The following is a 19,830-nucleotide window of genomic DNA, read 5'->3' on the forward strand; positions in this document are numbered from 1 at the left end:
ACTGATATAAGGGCAGCCCTTGGTCTGGATAGAGATCTGCCCACCATACTCGCCTATACCGTTTCCAGTGTTACAAAGGTGTTGAGATTTTGTGAACTGTCAGGCCGCATCCCTAGGTTGGTGGGGAAGGGAGGCAGACTTTATTGCATTATAAACTGCTCCGCATGTGGGGACAGCTTTTGTTCACTCATGAGATTGGCATGCTGACTTTTTGTTGGGGCACTGTTGACCGTTATGTTGATCATCCGTCACCTAAAATAATAATCTACAACTGTCCATAACTGTGAAATTGTTCCTGGTACAGGGTTTTGTGCACGAACTTCCCTCTCAATTATATCTCGTAAATGTTTGCTGGGATTCATGTCGGGTGATCTGGGTGGCCAAATCATTCACTCCAAATGTCCAGGATGTTCTTCAAAACAATAATGAACAATTGTGACAAAACATCTTTGTTGGGGAACACGACTCCATGAATGGCTGCAAATGGTCTGCATGTAGCTGAACACAACTAGAGGTGAACGTAGCCCACACCAGTTTGCACAGTGCCTTGTTGACAGCTTTCGTCCTTGGCTTCATGGGGTATGTGCCACATTCAAACTCTACCATCAGCTCTTAGTGACTGAAATTGAGACTCGTCTAACCAGATTTCAGTTTCCCAGTCATCTGGGGTCCAACCAGTATGGTTACGAATCATGGTGCCATAGCTCATTAACGCCAAACGTCACACTGTCCTAATAGATACGTTTCACTATTAAAGCAATTCTGAAAAATAGTGAATCTCACATTATACTCAACATGTACTGAGAGTTAGCCTAAACTAGAGACTGTTATTAGTTTCATGTTTGGGGAAACAGGCAAGTGTTTTGTGGATGATGGTGTAAATGATGTGAGATGGGAATTGACTCTGTCTCCATTCTGGAGAATTACCATTCTGTATCACTGAATTTGTTCTTACTCAAAATTCTAAAACATGTTTAAGCTCAGGCGGATTGATCTACTTATATAAAAATAGTCTAAAGAGTCTTCTTCGTAACGTGTGTGTGTGTGTGTGTGTTCAATTTGTGTAGGTCTTTTAAAAGCTTCAATGACCAAGCACATAATTTACTTACTATTTGGTTACATAAAATGACGGAAAAGTTGTGATTTATGACACAGTAATGTAGTACCCTCTGCCTTAATGAGTGAATGGGTAGTGTATTTCCTTATTCAGTTTTCTGTTGAGACTTTTTCGTTTTTGGGATATACTGTTTTGTGTTTTTACCATTCATTCAATTCCGTGTCCGGTCAGCCTTTTCAAAAAACAGTAGCTGCGGTAGCTTTGTCATTTCCTTTTTAAACATCTTGTATTGCACGAGTTGTCCAGGAGAGGGCATACAAGTAGGTGGCTTAGATCTTCTTCTGCCCCGCAGTCGCAAGAAGTGTCTGCACTCACTGGAAGGATTCCCCATTTCTTCAGGTTGGTCTTGCATTGGGGGATGCCCACTCTTAGGCGGTTGAGATACCTCCATACAGGATATTGTAGGTTTGCGCCAGGAGCTAGTTCTTCTTTTGGTGATAGGTCTATGGACAGTGAGCTCTTCCACGTTGCAAGACGAATTGCCTCTGGTGCTCCCTCCAGTGGCGCAATCCTAGCAAGGAAACTCTTGTGGGATTTAAGGTGGGATCTTGCTGCCTGATGACCATACAGAGGATGTTGGCGGACATTCTCCTACTTTGTTCTCTCATTGTATGCAGCAGTGCCCCCCCCCCCCCCCTCCCCGGATGTTGGGTTGGGCTATTCCAACAAGTGGATACAATTTCTGCACTGGTGTTGGCTTCAAGCATCCTGAGATGATCCTTGCAGTATCATTGACCACAATATTGACTTGCTTAGCATGAGCTGAAGGGTTCCACACAGGAGCAGCATACTCAGTGGCTGATACACAAAGTGCAAGTGCAGAAGTCCTTTGGAGATGCGGGTTGTCTCCCCATCTGCTGCCAATCAGCTTCTTAAGTATCCCATTGCAGTCAATGACTTACTGTTTCACATTTAGACATTGCTGCCTGTACGTTAGAGCCCTGTCCAGTGTGACACCTAGGTAGACTCTTGTTGGGCAATGTTTCAGTTGCTCTCCTCGCCATGTGATGTCCAGCTTTTTCTGTGCTTCCCTGTTTCGTAAGTGGAAGGCGCTCACTTGAGTTTTACTGGGATTGAGCGTCAGGTGGTTGGCATCACAGTACTCAGTGTTCATCCATTCCTAGATACAGTTTTCCCTCTACTTCTTTGAAGGTTGGCCCATGAACAGTTACTGTTGTGTCATCGGCATAGATGAAGAGCCTAGTACCTGCTGGTACTGGCTGATCATGTGTGTAGGTATTGTACAGTGGTGGGGCAAGCACACTGCCTTGGGGGAGACCGTTCTTCTGCGTTCACCATCTACTCTTCTTACCCTATAATGTAACTTGGAATCTGCTGTTGTGAAGGAAGGTGGTAAAAAGGGATGATAGTTGGTAGTCCTTAGTAAGATCATACACTTTCTTTTACAGTTTCCTATGATTCATAGTGTCGTATGCAGCAGTTAGATAAACAAAAGCGACTCCAGTAATCTCACCACGCTCGAAACTGTCCTTGATGTGCTGGGCTAGATTCAGGATCTGACTAGAGCATGATTTGCCAGCTTGAAAGACTGCTTGTTGTGGGATAAACTTCACTTTGAGGGTGGCACTGATTTGGTAAAGTACCAGCCGTTCTAATATCTTGAAGGTGTGGCATAAAAGGGAGACGATCAAAATTTTTTTTGGATCATTTGGTTCCTCTCCAGGCCTAAGTATTGCAGTGACTTCTGCCACATTTTGTGGATGTGTAGCTTGGCGACATGTGTTCATTAGGCTTAGAAGCCACTCCATCGTTTTATAGCCGAAGTTCTTCTGTTCAACTCTAAGTTTGACACCTGCTGCGTTATGCATCTTCAAACTGGAGATGGCGGCTTCGAGTTCAGCCATGGAGAAGGGATCCCAAAGAAAACAATGCTCAGTTTCTGGATAGCATTGAAGAGCTTCTTTGGCCATCCTTCCTTCTGTTTTGCCATTCTGCAGGAGCTGGGTTGCCACTTTATCGGGAGTCACACTCGTAAAATAGCCTTGCGATTGTACAGGGTCACCACTCAGGTTTTTGAGCAGTTTCAATGCCTGATTGAGTTGGCTACTTCACCTTCGTCAGCTTAAGCGGGAGTGCTGGCAGCAATGCTGTCTGCTTCCTAAGCAACACCAACTGGGGGCAGGTCGCTCTACGCTGCTGCAGCTCTACAGAGCCTTTGTTTACTCCCGTATTGACTATGGGAGTCTGTTTACAGTTTGGCGGCGCCCTCAGCGTTGCGACGGGAGCTTTTAGAACGAGTCAGTTGACCAGTGTCCTGGTGGAGACCGGAGTACCTCCATTGCAGATCTGGCGTGCACAACTGCTCGCCAGTTACGTTGCCTACATTCATTGTTCTCCTGTGCATCCAAATTATGGTTTCCTTTTCCCACCCATGGCAGTTCATTGGCGGCCCAGGTCAGGGCTTCCAATTGCAGTTCGTGTCTGATCCCTTCTTCCCGAACTGGAGTCCTTCCCTTTACCACCTCTACTTGAGGTCCATTCACGTACACCTGCATGGTGTACACCTCAGCCGAAGCTTCATCTGGACCTTTTGCATGGCCCTAAGGACTCTGTTAACCCTACCTCTCTCCTCTGTCACTTCCTCTCGATTCTTGATGTGTTCCGGGGCTCTGAAGTTGTTGTACACCGACAGCTCGATGGATGATGGTAATGTTGGCTTCGCCTATGTCCACGGAGGCCGTATTGAACAGCATTCCTTGCCCGCTGGCTTCAGTGTATTCACTGCAGAGCTTGTGGCCATATCTCGTGCACTTCAGTACATGTGTTTCTGTTCTGGTGAGGTGTTTCTTCTATGTTCTGACTCTCTGAGCAGCTTACAAGTTATCGACCAGTGCTACCCTCACCATCCTTTGGTAGTGAAGATCCAGGAGTCCATCTTTGCCCTGGAACAGTCCAGTTGTGGCTGTGTGGCCCCCAGGACACGTTGGAATCCCATGCAACGAACTTGCTGACAGGCTGGTGAAACAGGCTACGTGGAAACCGCTACTGGAGATGGGCATCTCTGAAACTGACCTGCGTTCTGTATTATGCTGCTAGGTTTTTCGACTTTGGAAGACTGAGTGGAATAACAGTATGCACAACAAACTGTGTGTCATTAAGGAGACTGCGAATGTGTGGAAGTCTTCCCTGCAGGCTTCTCGCAGGGAATCAGTTGTCCTTTGTCGGATCTGCATTGGCCATACGTGGCTCACACGTGGTTACCTCGTCCGTCATGAGGACCCACGTCAGAATCACTGTGGCTCCCAGATGACGGTCGTCCACCTCTTGCTGGACTGCCCACTTTCCGCCGCTCAGCGGTGGATTTCTAACTTTCCCAGCACTCTTCCTTTGGTGTTGGGTGACAATGCCTCAATAGCGGTGGATTTTCATGGTTTATCCATAGATCGAGGACTGTTGTGCTCCTCGGCAGGCCAGAGGCCATGGGCAATGGATTTCAGGAATTTAGACTGTCACACTGCAAGTACATAGTACATTGCAGCGATTCATAGACATTTCACTTATTCTACTATATTTTGGCACTTACAGAGGTGTTTATATATTAGAAAGTATGGGTTTTATCATTTGATCTGAGTCTTAGCGCATGTCCTTTGTCCCCCTGTGTCCTCCACCCTAGGGCTTTTAGGATGGAGGTTTTAATGTGTTGCAGAGTGGCTGGCTTCTCCTTTTTTATTCTCATGGTCAGCCAGCCGTGGTAATCTGCTTTCATGTTTTTAATCTGTTCTCCCTGTTTCTTGCATATCTCTGTGGTTTTCTTGTCATGTTTTGTCCAATGTAGTGTTTGTTGTCCTTCTGTTGTTCTTCTGGTTCTTCCTTTCTCCTGTTATTGTTCTGTATGTCTTCTTTGTTTTCTTCTTTCCCTTGGATAATCGTTCTACTGGGAACAAGGGACCGTCGACCTCGCAGTTTGGTCCCCCCCCCCCTTTAAACCAACCAATCTGCGGAAATCCCAGACTGTGGCCGTGTTTTTCGATTGGAGAAGGCCTAAGACACCTGCTGGAGAACTGGTGTCCTCCGTACTCTTTACACGTGGGGCTTTCATAGCCGCCTGCTGTGTTTCCTTCAGGCATTTTTAAAAGATCGAGTTTTCAGGGTGCGTGTGGGTTCTGCCTTGTCGGACACCATTATCCAGGAAAACGGTGTGTCTCAGGGTTCCATCCTGAGTGAGTGTCATCCTCTTTGCTGTCGCCACTAACACTATCATAACCTGTCTCCCACTGGGCATCTCTGGCTCCCTTTTTGTTGACGATTTTGCTATCTATTGCAGTTCTCCACAGACCTGTCTCATTGAGCGGCGTCTTCAGCATGTCTTGATCATCTTTACGCATGGAGCATCGACAGTGGCTTTCACTTTTCCACTGACAAAAATGCCTGTATGAATTTTTGGTGACGCAAGTGGTTTCTCCCACCATCTTTACATCTTGGGCCTGTTGCTCTTCCTTTCGTTGAAAACTATGAAATTCCTTGAGCTCATGCTCAATAGGAAACACTCTTGGTCCTCCCATGTATCTTACTGGCATCCCACTGTAGGTGGTTCCTTAATGTCATATGTATCCTCAGTGGTACTTCCTGGGGTGCCGATCGCACAACCCTCCTCTGTTTGTACCAGTCCCTTGTCCGTTTGAAACTCGACTATGGGTGCTTTGTATAAGTGTCTGCACGCCCATCCCTCTTATACTGTCTCAACACTATCCATCATCGTGGCATTCCTTTGGCCATGGGTGCCTTTTGCACCAGCCTGGTTGAGTCTGTATGCTGAAGCTGCTGAACTATCCCTGTCCTACTGCCATGACTTCCTCCTCAGCAGGTACGCATGCTGTTTGTGTGCCTTGCTTAGCCACACATCCTATGCCTCCTTAGATGATTCCTTTGATCGTCAGTATGGGGCTCGTCCTTCTTCTCTGTTACGTCCTGGAGTCCTCTTTCGGCACTTACTACGGCGGCTTAACTTCACACTACCTGCACCTACCCCTGTCGGTGCGAACCCTTCACCACCTTGGCTTCATGAAGCGGCCCATGTTAACCTTGGCCTTTGTTTGCTTCCTAAGGACACTACTCCAGCCTCGGTCTATTGCCTTAAGTTTCACGACCTTCGCGCGCATCTTCGCGATGGTACGTTTGTATACGTTGATGGCTCTCGGACTGACCGTGGGTTCGGATGTGCCTTTGTCATTGGCACCCTTGTGCCTTTGTCATTGGCACCCTTGTGCCTTTGTCATTGGCACCCTTGTGCCTTTGTCATTGGCACCCTTGTCTTTACATAGCGGTTTCCAGCACACTCCTCAGTATTTACAGCCGAGCTCTTTGCCTGTACCAGACCACAGAGTACATCCGGTGACATAGCCTTTTCAGTTGTGTCCTCTGCTCAGACTCACTCAGTGCCCTTCAAAGTATACGTGCTCTGTACACTGCCCATCCCTTAGTGCAGCAGGTCCAAGAAAACTGCCAACTGCTCACTCTTGGTGGAGCTAGTGTGATGTTTCTGTGGGTTCCTGGTCATGTTGGTCTGCCAAGAAACGGGGCAGCTGACACTGCTGCCAAAGCTGCAGTCCTAGTACCTCAGCCTCGAGTACCTATTTTCCCTCTGATGATTTCTGCATTGCTGCCTATCAGGAGGTGGCGTCCCTTTGGCATCACCAATGGTCCTTCCTTCACTGGAATAAGCTCGGCTTATTAAGCCTCTCCCAGCAGCTTGGACGACCTCCTCTCGGCTCTCCCACCGGGAGGAGGTTATTTTAACTCGGCTGTATGTTGTGCACTGCCTTTTTAGACATTGTCATTTTCTAAGTGGCGCTACCCCACCACTTTGTCTACATTGTGTGTTGTGGCGTACCAAGACAGCCACGCCACTCGGAAGTAGCCGAAATGCACGCGTTAAATTCAAGCAGGCTTGCTGAGGTCTGAAACAGGATACGTAATGAATGCTATAAAGAAAAGTACGTAGCTTCTTTAATACTTAACTTTAATCCATCATTTGTATACAGCATACAAATGCTGATTTGTTACAAAATGCTCGTAGATTATGCAAAAGACAATGGTAGATTCTGAAAAATTCTCAAAAAACGCATGTTTACTTGTGTTGCTATACAATGAAATTCAGGAGTGACCTATACTTTGGCTGAACTGTGAACCACAAACATTGATTTGCTACGAATTAAATTATGTATTGAAAACACTCGTACCACTAACTTTTGTATGTACCTGAAAGTTCTGAAACTAACATGCTTTTCACAAAATTGTATAGTGAAATTAGAGAAAGATTGTTTTGAACAGGGATAGGCCTACTGTCCTCAAAAATTTTAAAAGAGCACAGTTTAGTTTTTAGCCTACAATTGACGATAACAGTACTAGTTCATTGCTGCACTCATGAATATTTGAAATTTCATGACACAAACGGGTATTGATACAGTTAAAGAAAGATTACGCAGAAGAAACATTACGAACAGTAAAATATGCGAATCTAGAACTTTAAATAGACATACAATCTTGTTCCAGGGGCCTCGCACGAGAGAAAATTCTTAAGTCGTCTTTTATATATAAATAAAGTTGTGTGTTGCATTGATTTTTCACAAAGATGATTCTGTGCACACTTCTACACTGGCCTCGTAAAGAACAACACTACAGTGTAAGTTTAGCTCAGTCAAAATCGCTAAAATGTGCAGCAGCAACAAATCATGTTTTCTGCCTGTGCGTAGTCTGTCATGGGTTTGCCTTGTATATTTTGATATTTTATGTGAAAAATATAAAGTGTTTGACAATGTTCGAACCCTACAGGAATTATCTGTAAACAAAAATGTTCAGTTTCAGGCACAGTAGATTGAATGGCTGCTGCTCAGTATCAAAAAGATGGCTCGGTTACTATCGCAACAATCAGCGCTGGCAACCAGGTGCCACATCAAAGTTTTACCCTCTCAGTAGTAATAAAAGTGACTGGTAAGAATATTAGGTGCAGATGAGAGCTCATTTCGCTGAATGCAACATTACAGGTAACACATGCAATGCGCTTTTTTTTTTTTTTTTTTTTTTTTTTTTTTTTTTTTTTTTTTTTTTTTTTTTTTTTTTTTTTTTTAAGGTCATTGGAACTGAAGTGTACCATCTGTGTTTAAAACTGTTCCCTGGCTCTTGTCCAGAAACTGTGGCCTGTTTGGCTGGTCAGTGAACGCTATGATGCTCAGGTGCATGTCGCTGCACCAAGGTTTAAATTTTTCTGGCTCAAGAAGCAGCCTCAGCTTACATTAAAACAGTGCATTGCCGAACTTAGAAGGGTTACAAGAGGCTTACAAGATGCAATCGAGCAAAATGTCTAACACACAAGTATTCATGCCGGTGGTCTCAATATGCTGGATTCTGATCTGAAAACATTTCTGTATATTGTGAAATCTCAAACTATTGTGGACACAACTGAAGACGAGTCTGAGGCTCCATGTATATCTTTCGTTAAAGGTGCTTAAGACACTCGGCCTAAAGTTTATGCTAATGTTAAAGTGAATGCAAATAGGGCTCAGACTAACAGTAAACAGGAAGGTAAAAACATTCAGTCCTGGAATACATGAGGTGGTCTACAGAATACAGTGAGGAAGTCTTGTCCTCAGTACTTTTCAAATCGCGACAGAAAAGCTTGTCTTCATCATGACACAAAATCTTTCCATTTCTGTAGGTAAGGTCATAGTCAGTGTGTTTACAAGGCAGCCAGTGCATAGGCCATGGCTGGCACTGTATAGGTGTACAGTTTTGGCGTAGCAATCGACACGTGCATGTTGTATAAGCTTTGCCACAGAACTGACACAGGCAAAGGCTCTCATTTCTACGTCGCGGAAATCTGCTGTAGTACACAGACAGCAGAATCCAATTAAGAGTGCCTCAGAAGACAATTAAATTTCAATTGGCCACAGGTGCAACTGTTTCCCTAATCAATAAACACATGTGAAAGGATTGGTAGCCCACAGCTACAGAAGTGTACTTCTGTTCTTGTCTGAATATAACCGACAGGAAATATCAATACATTGCACTGCCAACAACTTCCCACGCCATCACAGAATGTGTTTTGTTTCATGTACTCAGTTCTAGGAACAGTGCAAACATTTTTGATTGGTTGAAACTGTGCATACAAGACAGTGTGTTAGAAATGTGTTTCAGTACCTCACACTAATGTTTCTGACATGTCTAATAAGTACAATGAACTGTTTGTACCAGGTTTATGAAGGCCTACAATTTTGGTGTGTATATTATTTTTGAAGACAATGTGCCTGCATCCCCCCCCCCCCCCCCCCCTCACAATGCCTGTTGCCAATGCAATAAGTGAGCAACATGCTCAGGAACTGCAATGATGTTATACAACCCGTTTCTGCAAGTCAGTGGGCATCCCCCTTGTTCATTCTCAGAAAGCCGTCAGGAGCAGGATTGCCACAAGTTCAAATTCTAGAAATCAAGAAATATCAGGGAATTTCAAACATATCAGAGTAATTTGGAAAAAAAAACCACTGGAAAAATCTCATTTTTTGTCTCAGTAGCATGACATTGTTTGTTTACTGAGATGTCATGTTTCGTCACTGGCTGGATGCAGCTGAGTACGTGCGCTGCTTCCCAACTCATTCTTACTGCTTCTCCCACCGTACCCCTCAGTTTGTAGTCAGTGCTGCTGCCACCACCACCACCACCAATTGCTGCTAGCCTAGCAGCTGCCGCCGATGAGAGGCAGGGTGATGTGGAAAGTGGTTTGTTTGGATGTAATTCTCAGAGCTTGTTGACGCAGCGGCCGGAGACAACGGTCATGTATGCATGAGTTGTATCTTAGTGATTGTGTAAATGTGTGTGCGCTCTCTTTTTCTGACAAAGGCTGTGGCCAAAACTTTAATTGTGAGAGTGTGATTGTCTTTTCTATGTGCCTGTCTGTGGCTCAGCAATCATCTTTACAGTGAGTTGCTACCTTTTCTCATAAGTATTGATTCTTAAAGTATTTGCGCAAGTTATCTGTTGCGTGGGTGATCACTGCAGTCACATTTCATCAACTTGGTGTCTCTGACATGTGATTACCTGGCCACATGAGTGGACTTCCGTGTCGGGCCAAAACCGCAGGCCATTTCAGTGGGAATCTCTAGCTGTTGGGGCTTACCTGAAGCCCATAGTTTCCCACTAATGTGCAGGCCCTTTCTGTTGGATCTAGTCTGACAGATCTGTCTGTGTGTGGCATAATGCAGTGGATTTTCATGGTTTATCCATAGATCGAGGACTGTTGTGCCCCTCGGCAGGCCAGAGGCCATGGGCAATGGATTTCAGGAATTTTGACTGTCACACTGCAAGTACATTGTACAGTGCGGCGATTCATAAACATTTCACTTATTCTACTGTATTTTGGCACTTACAAAGGTGTTTATATGTTAGAAAGTATGGACGATAAGAAGAAGAAAATTGTGGCAGTCGCTGGCAGTTTATACACTATGTACTCATGTATTGCTTGAAAGAAAAATCGCACAATACCTATAGAGTAATATACATAACACAGTGGGTAGTAACAGACAATAACGTGCATAGTAGAACCAACATTTTGTTCCCGGTCACCCACAGTGTTGGTTTACACAACTCTTCTCCACCTTATACATTTCTTTCAAGAGGCCTACTTTTTTCTAAGGTTATTTCTGAAAGCAGTGAAGGTATTTTAAATCTGTCTTGCTACTCCAACAAAACACATATTTTTGTCACCAGATGTGTTTCACTTTATTGAAATAAAATACATCAGTGGTCTTAATGAAACATATGTACCATTTGGCTTGATTTCTCCATCTAAAAGCAGTTAATTACACAAGATGTTTGTGTTAGTACTTAAGATTTTTTTCTCACATGTTTAGAAGTACAGAAGTCCTTGCATTTTTTTTGTCAGCTTCTGTCTTTACTTACCCGTGAGATCTGAAAATTTATCAGGGAAAAATGCTAAAACGTGTCTGGAAATCAGGGAAATATCAGGGAATTTCACTTTGGGAAACTTGTGGCAACCCTGAGGAGGTTTATGTCAGTGTGATGATTGTAAAGCCACAATAAACCTATAAACACTCATGGATTCATTTCCTCTCCCATGATTGGAAGATACGAGGGTAATCCCAAAGGTAAGGTCTCCTATTTTTTATAAGTACATAGACCTGTTCATTTCTACAATGGTTTGTATCAGTTTACAGCTTATACATTTAGCTATTTTTCGACATAATCACCATTTCTGTTGATGCATTTTTGTAGACACTATGGCAGTTTTTGTATGCCGTTGTCACGCCAGCTTACCGCCATGCTGTTCAGAAAGTTATGAACCTCTTCTTTCACCTCGCATCAGAGCTGAATCGCTTTCCAGCCAAATGTTCTTTTAACCTACGGACCAGGTGACAGTCACTGGGTGCCAAGTCAGGACTATAGGGTGGGTGGGTGATTATGTTCCACTGAAAATGTTGCAGGAGAGCAATGGTTTGCTGAGCTATGTGCGGGCAAGCATTGTCATGGAGAATGTGTACGCCCTTGCTCAACATTCCTCTTCTCCTGTTCTGAATTGCCTGTTTGAGTTTTGTAAGAGTCTCACAGTACCTGTCAGCATTAATTGTGGTCCCAGTGATTCAACTTCGACGGCGAGGTGAAAGAAGAGGTTCATAACTTTCTGAACAACTTGACAGCGAGCTGGTATGACATGGGCATACAAAACTGCCACAGCGTCTACGAAAATGCATCGACAGAAATGGTGATTATGTTGAAAAATAGCTAAATTTTCAAGCTATAAACTGATGTAAACCATTGTAGAAATAAGCAGGTCTGTGTACTTATAAAAAAATAGGAGACCTTATGTTTAGGATTACCCTCGTATAATGAACAGATAGGGACAGGGCATATTCTTTTCCAAAGTTGATTTGCGTGAGCCATATCTAGAATTACCGTCGGACAAGCAGTCTAAGCAATATTTTGTGATAGACATTCACTTTGGATTGTTCAAGTTTCAAAGCCTGCCATTTGGAAGTACTTCAGTTCCAGCTGTTTTTCAGTGGTTCCTAGAACAATTAACAGCAAGTCCGTTCTTGTACAAACTATTTGGACATTATTGTTGTACACCTGTTGAACATTTGCCAGATTTGGACTGCTTGTTTAAGGTTCATTCTGCGGCTGGCTTAATGTCCAGTAATGAAGAGTGCTCCTTCTTTCATGAAGAACTTGAATATATAGTATCGTATTCTGTGCTTGTATATTAAGGTAATACAAAGACAAGTAAAGATCGTAACACCAACAGTCAAATAACGAAACACTTTATTTAGTAGAAAATGAAACTTGTCTTTATCGCTCTCCACTGCTGTGGCTGGAGTAAGCAAAGGAATGGTATATACAAATACAACTCGTGATAGACAAGAAACAGTTGTAGGCACAGAGATGTTTAAAATGAAAAGTCTGAATCTTGAAGTCCAAATACAGTTGCAATATCACTTGCCTGTGGGACGCAAGTTAACACACTGTCTAGAAACAAGTTTGTCAGTGGAACACCTACTCTATACTCTGCAGTTGGATGAACAACGCTCATCAGAACTGTCTCTTATGGTCGTTGCGACTGTATTTTGTTGCCATGGTCAACCTTGGTGCGACATTATTGACTGTCAGCGACACTGCATTCCTGCCCGCTCCCCCAAACATCATTGTCAGTATTGGGTAAGGATGTGGAACATCGGGGGATAGGAGGATGGGACACAAACACAAATGAAGGGGGCAGATGCCGAGACTGCAGTTGACACCGAGCACCCACCCACATCCTGAGATTTTCCCTGAGCGGGGTTGGAAATGTCAAGCAGGAAACTAGCTGAATGATGCACGCTGACTGATGTGGATGCTGATAGGGCGCCGTAGAGGTGATGGGATCCTCGTGGGTGCCCAGCCAGGTGAATGGACACAACTCCTCCTCAGGCTGCTGCATGCATGACTGAGAGGCTGCAAGCAGCTCCCAGCCGACTTCCATTGGCGTCCCCAATGGAGGATGGATGTAGGGACATGACTGCCCTGCAGGGGCAGGCGATAGCGCTTGCGATGGCAGCTGCTGCAGAGCCTTGTGGTGAACTGGGTCTGTGAACATTGTGAGAAACAAGACCAAAGCTGGTTTGAGTACAGCCAATACAGCCCCATCGGACTTTGAGTGGTGTAGGTGGGCCTTGACAACACCTGAGACACGACCCCATATTCCCATTGGCGACCTTTGCTGGAAACTCTGTATAACAATCATTGCAGGGTCTGAGGCTTAGATGTAGTCGATGTGATTTAGAACCTCTGAGATGGATGGAGAAGGTGGAGCAACACTGGATATCTAACACCAGAAAGTAGTTCCGCTGGCAACATGCCATCCCTGAACAAGGAGCGATATGACAACAAAAACACTTTCAAGACCTGGTCCCAGGAATGGGTGCCTTGTAGATTTGGACAAACCATTCAGCATCTCCATTGGACTGAGGGTGGAAAGGTGCCATGAGGATATGATGGATACCATTGTCACTGCAGAATTGTTCAAATGTGTGTGAAGTGAACAGAGGTCCATTATCAGCCACTGTCACATGAGGTAATCCTCAAATAAAAAAATAAAAAAAACTGAACTCGTGGTCGCCACAGTAATGACAGACATAGTGAAGGTTGTAAGGATTGTAAGGACAACAAAGGGAAGCTTGCTGTATGCATCAAGTACCAATAACCAGCAGGTATTCCAATAGGAGCCAGAAAATTTAATGAGTAGTCACTGCCGTGGTTCAGCAGAGCGTGGCCAATCAAAGTAGTGCTGAGGGGGAGCGGCTTGATTCTCCACACACATGGACGCTGGGAAGTTGTGGCATTTTGGCTGTTTCTTCCACACAACACCCAGATGACCCTGGTGTAACAGACTAAACAGTTTCCACTGGAGGGACTGAGGAATTGTCATATGGGCCTCCGCCCTGTCTGTCTGTCTGTCTGTCTGTCTGTCTGTATGTATGTATGCCCATCTACATCAAGGTAGCACACTGCTGCCCGAAAGTAGTGGCATACCGTGGTGTGGTGGATCTCTTGGAGGCTACATGACCACCCAGAGCGATTGAAGTCGAGAGTCGCACTCAATGCCTGGGTCTACTGCTGTCCCACTCGCCACCCAGTGAACAGTGACAAGAAAGTTTTGTGACATATGCTTTTCCTGAGAGTCAATGTGAAAGCACGAGTCCTCTGATTAATCATACTGGGGATTTGAACCTACCAGTGACTGCAACAGTAGGTCAGCAACGGGATGCATGGTGGAGGGCCGATACATCTGTTCATACTGGTAACTGGACAATGATAAAGTGCATCGCTGGAGCTTCTGCACTGTCCAGGCAATAACATGCTGAGAGGAACTGAACAGAGCCTTTTGTGGCCTGTGGTCAGTAACTAAGTGAAAGTGGCACCCACACAGATACTGGTGGACGTGAGTAACCCTGTTACTGTGACTGAGGGCTCCTTTCCCTAATTGTCTGTAATTGTGTTAGACAAAACCCACACAGTGTCACAACACCACATTGGTACCATAACAGGTGTCCACTGCGAGAGTGAAAGGATTGTCCAGAGACCAGTCATTTAACACAGCCTTTAAATGCTGAAAAGTGGACTGACAGTCTTTGGACCAAACAGAGAGGACGCCGTTGCAGCGTAAGCAGTTCAATGACGACACGATTTCGCGGTGTTAGGTATGAATCAAACGTAACATGAGAGTTTTCACATTACTGCAGGTAATGCAGCCGTAATTGTGAAGCCAGGCAATTCATAAGTGGCACTCGAATGGGCCTGAGATGGATGAAATCTGTTTGCATTAATCACTTGACCCAGATACTCAGTTTCTGTGTTGGAAAAATAACAGTCGGCCAGGGTGACAGAGTGGTTCTAGGTGCTACAGTCTGCAACCGCGCGACCGCTTCGGTCGCAGGTTCGAATCCTGCCTCGGGCATGGATGTGTGTGATGTCCTTAGGTTAGTTAGGTTTAAGTAGTTCTAAGTTCTAGGGGACTGATGACCTCAGAAGTTAAGTCCATAGGGCTCAGAGCCATTTGAACCATTTTTTGAAAAATAACACTTTGTATGATTACACTTTAAGCCCACCTCTGATTACACAATGAACAAAGCCTCCAGATTCTGTAGATGTTCTGCTGGTGTATGGCCAAGACGACAGTGTCGTCTAAATTATTAGCAAAGGAGGGCACCTGTGAAGTAAGCTGCTCTAACAAGGGGAGGCCACGACGCTTGGAATGCGGATTTACTGTAAACTTCGTAAACTCATAGTTCTCCATGAGGATAACAAAATGTGTAAGCCTTAGCGCGTACTTCTTAAGCGTTATTGAGAAAATCGTAAAATAATTTTGATCGTGGCTATTTTTACCACAAAGCGGCGGCAGCCGAGTGGTTAGTGTTCAAGCCCTGTAATCGCTGGATCGAGTCCTATTCGTCAGGTTTTTTTTTTAAATTATTATTTTATTTTCAACACAGTCATTTTCTTTACTATTTATATTACAGTTGATGTAATGGGAAAAATATGTATAATCGGATGAACTTTTATTAAATTTACAATGTTATTTGGCAGTGTACAAATTTTTACTATCACAAATAATATAATATTCATAACTATTGAATAGTAAACGACCAAATGCGTAAAGTGATAATGTAAACAAAAGAAAAATTCGGAGTAGGTATTAAAATTCATGGAGAAGAAGTAAAAACTTTGAGGTTCGCCGATGACATTGTAATTCTGTCAGAGACAGCAAAGGACTTGGAAGAGCAGTTGAACGGAATGGACAGTGTCTTGAAAGGAGGATATAAGATGAACATCAACAAAAGTAAAACGAGGATAATGGAATGTAGTCAAATTAAGTCGGGTGATGCTGAGGGAATTAGATTAGGAAATGAGACACTTAAAGTAGTAAAGGAGTTTTGCTATTTAGGGAGTAAAATAACCGATGATGGTCGAAGTAGAGAGGATATAAAATGTAGACTGGCAATGGGAAGGAAAGTGTTTCTCAAGAAGAGGAATTTGTTAACATCGAGTATAGATTTAAGTGTCAGGAAGTCGTTTCTGAAAGTATTTGTATGGAGTGTAGCCATGTTTGGAAGTGAAACATGGACGATAACTAGTTTGGACAAGAAGAGAATAGAAGCTTTCGAAATGTGGTGCTACAGAAGAATGCTGAAGATAAGGTGGGTAGATCATGTAACTAATGAGGTGGTATTGAATAGGATTGGGGAGAAGAGAAGTTTGTGGCACAACTTGACTAAAAGAAGGGATCGGTTGGTAGGACATGTTTTGAGGCATCAAGGGATCACAAATTTAGCATTGGAGGGCAGTGTGGAGGGTAAAAATCGTAGAGGGAGACCAAGAGATGAATACACTAAGCAGATTCAGAAGGATGTAGGTTGCAGTAGATACTGGGAGATGAAGAAGCTTGCACAGGATAGAGTAGCATGGAGAGCTGCATCAAACCAGTCTCAGGACTGAAGACCACAACAACAACATGCTTGCCCGTGTCTTCAAAATTGTTCGTATTTAATCAAAAGAGAACGAGAAATTGCTTCTCGTGATGACTCTATTAAAATACAGTCGATACTGCATGACTAATTATCAGCGTCAATATTTATGGAAATTCTGTGTTATGCATGGTTTGCTTCCAAATTATCGTCTGAAAGAGAAGTTTTTGAAAATGTTAACGAGGTTTGTTTTTCCACGGAAAACCTCAAAAGACCTTGCGTATGCAGAAACATAGCATTTATTCAATGCAGCTGGTACTGTTTAACTTTGTTTTCTATGTTTTTACGAAAAATACCTGCAACTTGTACTCGTAATGTCGAAAGTGACGATTAATTGTACATCTTTTGAAAGCCGTCTGTGGCAGTCAAAACTTGCAGGTAACAAGTAGTTTCGGGCTCCTTCCAGGTATAAGGGATTTCTCAAATCATGGACAAGCATACATTTTCAGTATCACTTTATGCCTTTGGTGGTCTACTAGTCGATAGTTATGAATATTGTATTATTTGTGATAATAAAAATTTGTATACTGCCAAATAACATTGTTAATTTTAATAAAAGTTCATCCGATTACGCATATTTTTCCCATTATATCAATTGTAATATAAACAGTAAAGAAAATGAGTGTGTTAGAAATAAAATTAAAAAAAAAACAACTGATGAACAGGACACAATCCAGCAATTACGGGGTTTGAATGCTAACCACTCGGCTGCCGCTGCTTCATGGTAAAAATGGCCATGCACAGGTATATATTTGACGACCGAAATTATCTTGCGATTTTCTCAATAACACTTGAGAAGTACGCGCTACTGCTTACACATTTTGTTGTCCTCGTGGAGAACTGCTAGTGTACGAAGGTTACAGTAAATCAGCATTCCAAATGTCATGGCCTCCCCTTGTAAGTATCTCTAAAAAATTATGGGAGCGGACTCAGTAACTGCTAAAATTGGAGACCCTGAGGGGTATTCAACACAAAAATCTTTGTGGACACCTTATCCAAAGGTAGTTGTAGATACACTAAGGTGACAAAAGTTATGGGATACCTCTAACATCATGTCGGACCTCCTTTTATGTGGTGTATGTAGTGGCATAGACTCGGCAATTCATTGGAAGTTCCCTTGCAGAAATATTTAGCCATGCTGCGTCTCCTGCTGTCCGTAATTTCGAAAGTGTTGCTGGTGCAGGATGTTGTGCACAGCCTGACCTCTCGATATGTCCCATAAATGTTCGATGGAATTCACACTGGATAATCTTGGGGGCCATATCATTTGCTTGAAATAGCCCAGTGTCATCCATAGCATGAAGTGCATGAATGGCTGCAAATGGTCTGCAAGTAGCTGAACATAATCATTTCTGATGATCGATTCAGCTGGACCAGAGGACCCAGTCCAGTCCATGTAAACGCAGCCCACACCTTTGTGGAGCCACCACATTTGACAGTGCCTTATTGAAAGCTTAGATCCATGGCTTCGTGGGGTCTGCACCACACTCTAACCCTGGCATCACAGCTCTTACCAACTGAAATTCGGGGCTCATCTGACCAGACCACTGTTTTTTCAGTCACCTGACCACTGTTTTTTCAGTCACCTATGGTCCAACTGATACAGTCATGAGCCCAGAAGAGAGACTGCAGATAATGTCATGCTGTTAGCAAAGAAACTTTCGTTGGTTGTCTGCTGCCATAGCCTATTAACGCCAAATTTCATCAAACTGTGCTAATGGATACATTCGTTGTATGTCCTACATTGATTTCAGCCATTATTTCACACAGTGTTGCTTGTCTGTTAGCACTGACAACTGTATGCCAGTGGTGAGAGGTAATGCCCGTAATTTGGTATTCTCGGCACACTCTTGACACTGTAGCTCTCGGAATATTGGATTCCCTAAAGATTTCAGAGTTGGAATGTACCATTCTTCTAGCTACAACTACCACTCCGCGTTCAAAGTCTGTTAATTCCCATTGTGCGGGCATATTCACGTCGGAAACTTTTTATATGAATCGCCTGAGTACAAATGATAGCTCTGCCAAAGCAGTGCCCTTTTATACCTCGTGTACACTATACAACTACCATCTCTATATGTGCAAATCGCTATCCCCACCTCAGTCTATGCCTCCTGCAAGTCAGTGTTTGGGGGAAAAATCTTGATCTGGTTTGTCCATCAAGGGGAAGGGGAAAGAGTAAACAGCAGTCTTTGGGTTGACAGTAGCTTTGAACTCTGCATAGAGTTGTAGCCTACCTGATGGCTTTGACAAAACGATTGGGAGGTATGCCTACTGGCTCACTGACACAGTTTTTATTACGTCACAATCCTTCCAAAACTGTAAATCAGCTGAGACCCAGTCCTGAAGAGCACAAGAGTCAGGCCGACCTCAAAAAAATTTAGTATCGGCACAGTCCTGGAAAGTCACATGGGCTTTGATCCCCCAATGCCTTAACTAGTCTTCCGTCAAACAAAGAACTGTACTTATCTCACAACACGTTGACTCTAGCAAGTGGCACCTGTAAGTTGACTTGCAACTCATCTACTTGAATGGACACTCCAAAAAAGTCAAAACTGTCTGTACTGAAACTGTTCAGACTGCCTCTTGAATGGAAGACATGAAAAGGAACTGATTATTTGCAGCAAGAAAAGTAGCCGGTAAACTACACACACCTAAAACAGAAATGTTCTGTCTGTTAAAGGCAGATAGTGTATCACTCATTTGCTGAAGCTGGGGCTGCCTAAGCATTAGTACATCACATGATTTAGCAGTGTGACAGTAGCTCCAGTGTCTAATTTGGAACTTCACCTACTAATTCGCCACACACAAATGTACAAAAAGTTTGTTTCATTGCCTATTAATCACCGATTTTTTGGCCTGGCAATCGTGATAGGCTGCCACCTTTTCTGTTTTGCACAGGCACCACAGAAACAACATACTCATCAACTGGGACAGGGTTTGACTTAAACTTTGAAAACTGACCAGCACTCAATAGCTGAAGAAAAGTTGTTTGTATGTGACCTTACTTACCACAAGTGAAACATTTTTACCTGCTGGCACGGACGCTATGCCCTGTCATATGCAGTGAAACAATGCATGAAAGACTTCCTTATTGACGTGGGCTGTGAAGTGCACCAACGGTGAAACTTCCTAGTACAGAACGAGACATCGGGCTATGTTATGACTGTATTTGGGAGCGATATT

At 43.7% G+C, this 19,830-nt stretch overlaps 1 protein-coding gene across 3 annotated transcripts in view; it reads left to right on the forward strand.

Annotated features, from left to right (window-relative positions):
- LOC126091858 (uncharacterized) overlaps positions 1–19,830 on the forward strand; it is a 60,063-nt gene that overhangs the window by 13,672 nt on the left and 26,561 nt on the right. The window contains exon 2 of one of the 3 annotated variants that reach the window (XM_049907134.1): positions 7,937–8,121. The exons of 1 other annotated variant lie outside the window; for it this stretch is intronic. In XM_049907134.1, the coding sequence (XP_049763091.1) occupies positions 8,088–8,121 (34 nt within the window). In that variant the 5' untranslated portion in view covers positions 7,937–8,087. The remainder of the gene's footprint in view (positions 1–7,936; positions 8,122–19,830) is intronic. One more of the 3 variants, XM_049907132.1, reaches the window with a different exon arrangement.

Source organism: Schistocerca cancellata, chromosome 7 (genome assembly GCF_023864275.1).
Source record: "Schistocerca cancellata isolate TAMUIC-IGC-003103 chromosome 7, iqSchCanc2.1, whole genome shotgun sequence".
Classification (NCBI taxonomy): Eukaryota; Metazoa; Arthropoda; class Insecta; order Orthoptera; family Acrididae; genus Schistocerca; species Schistocerca cancellata.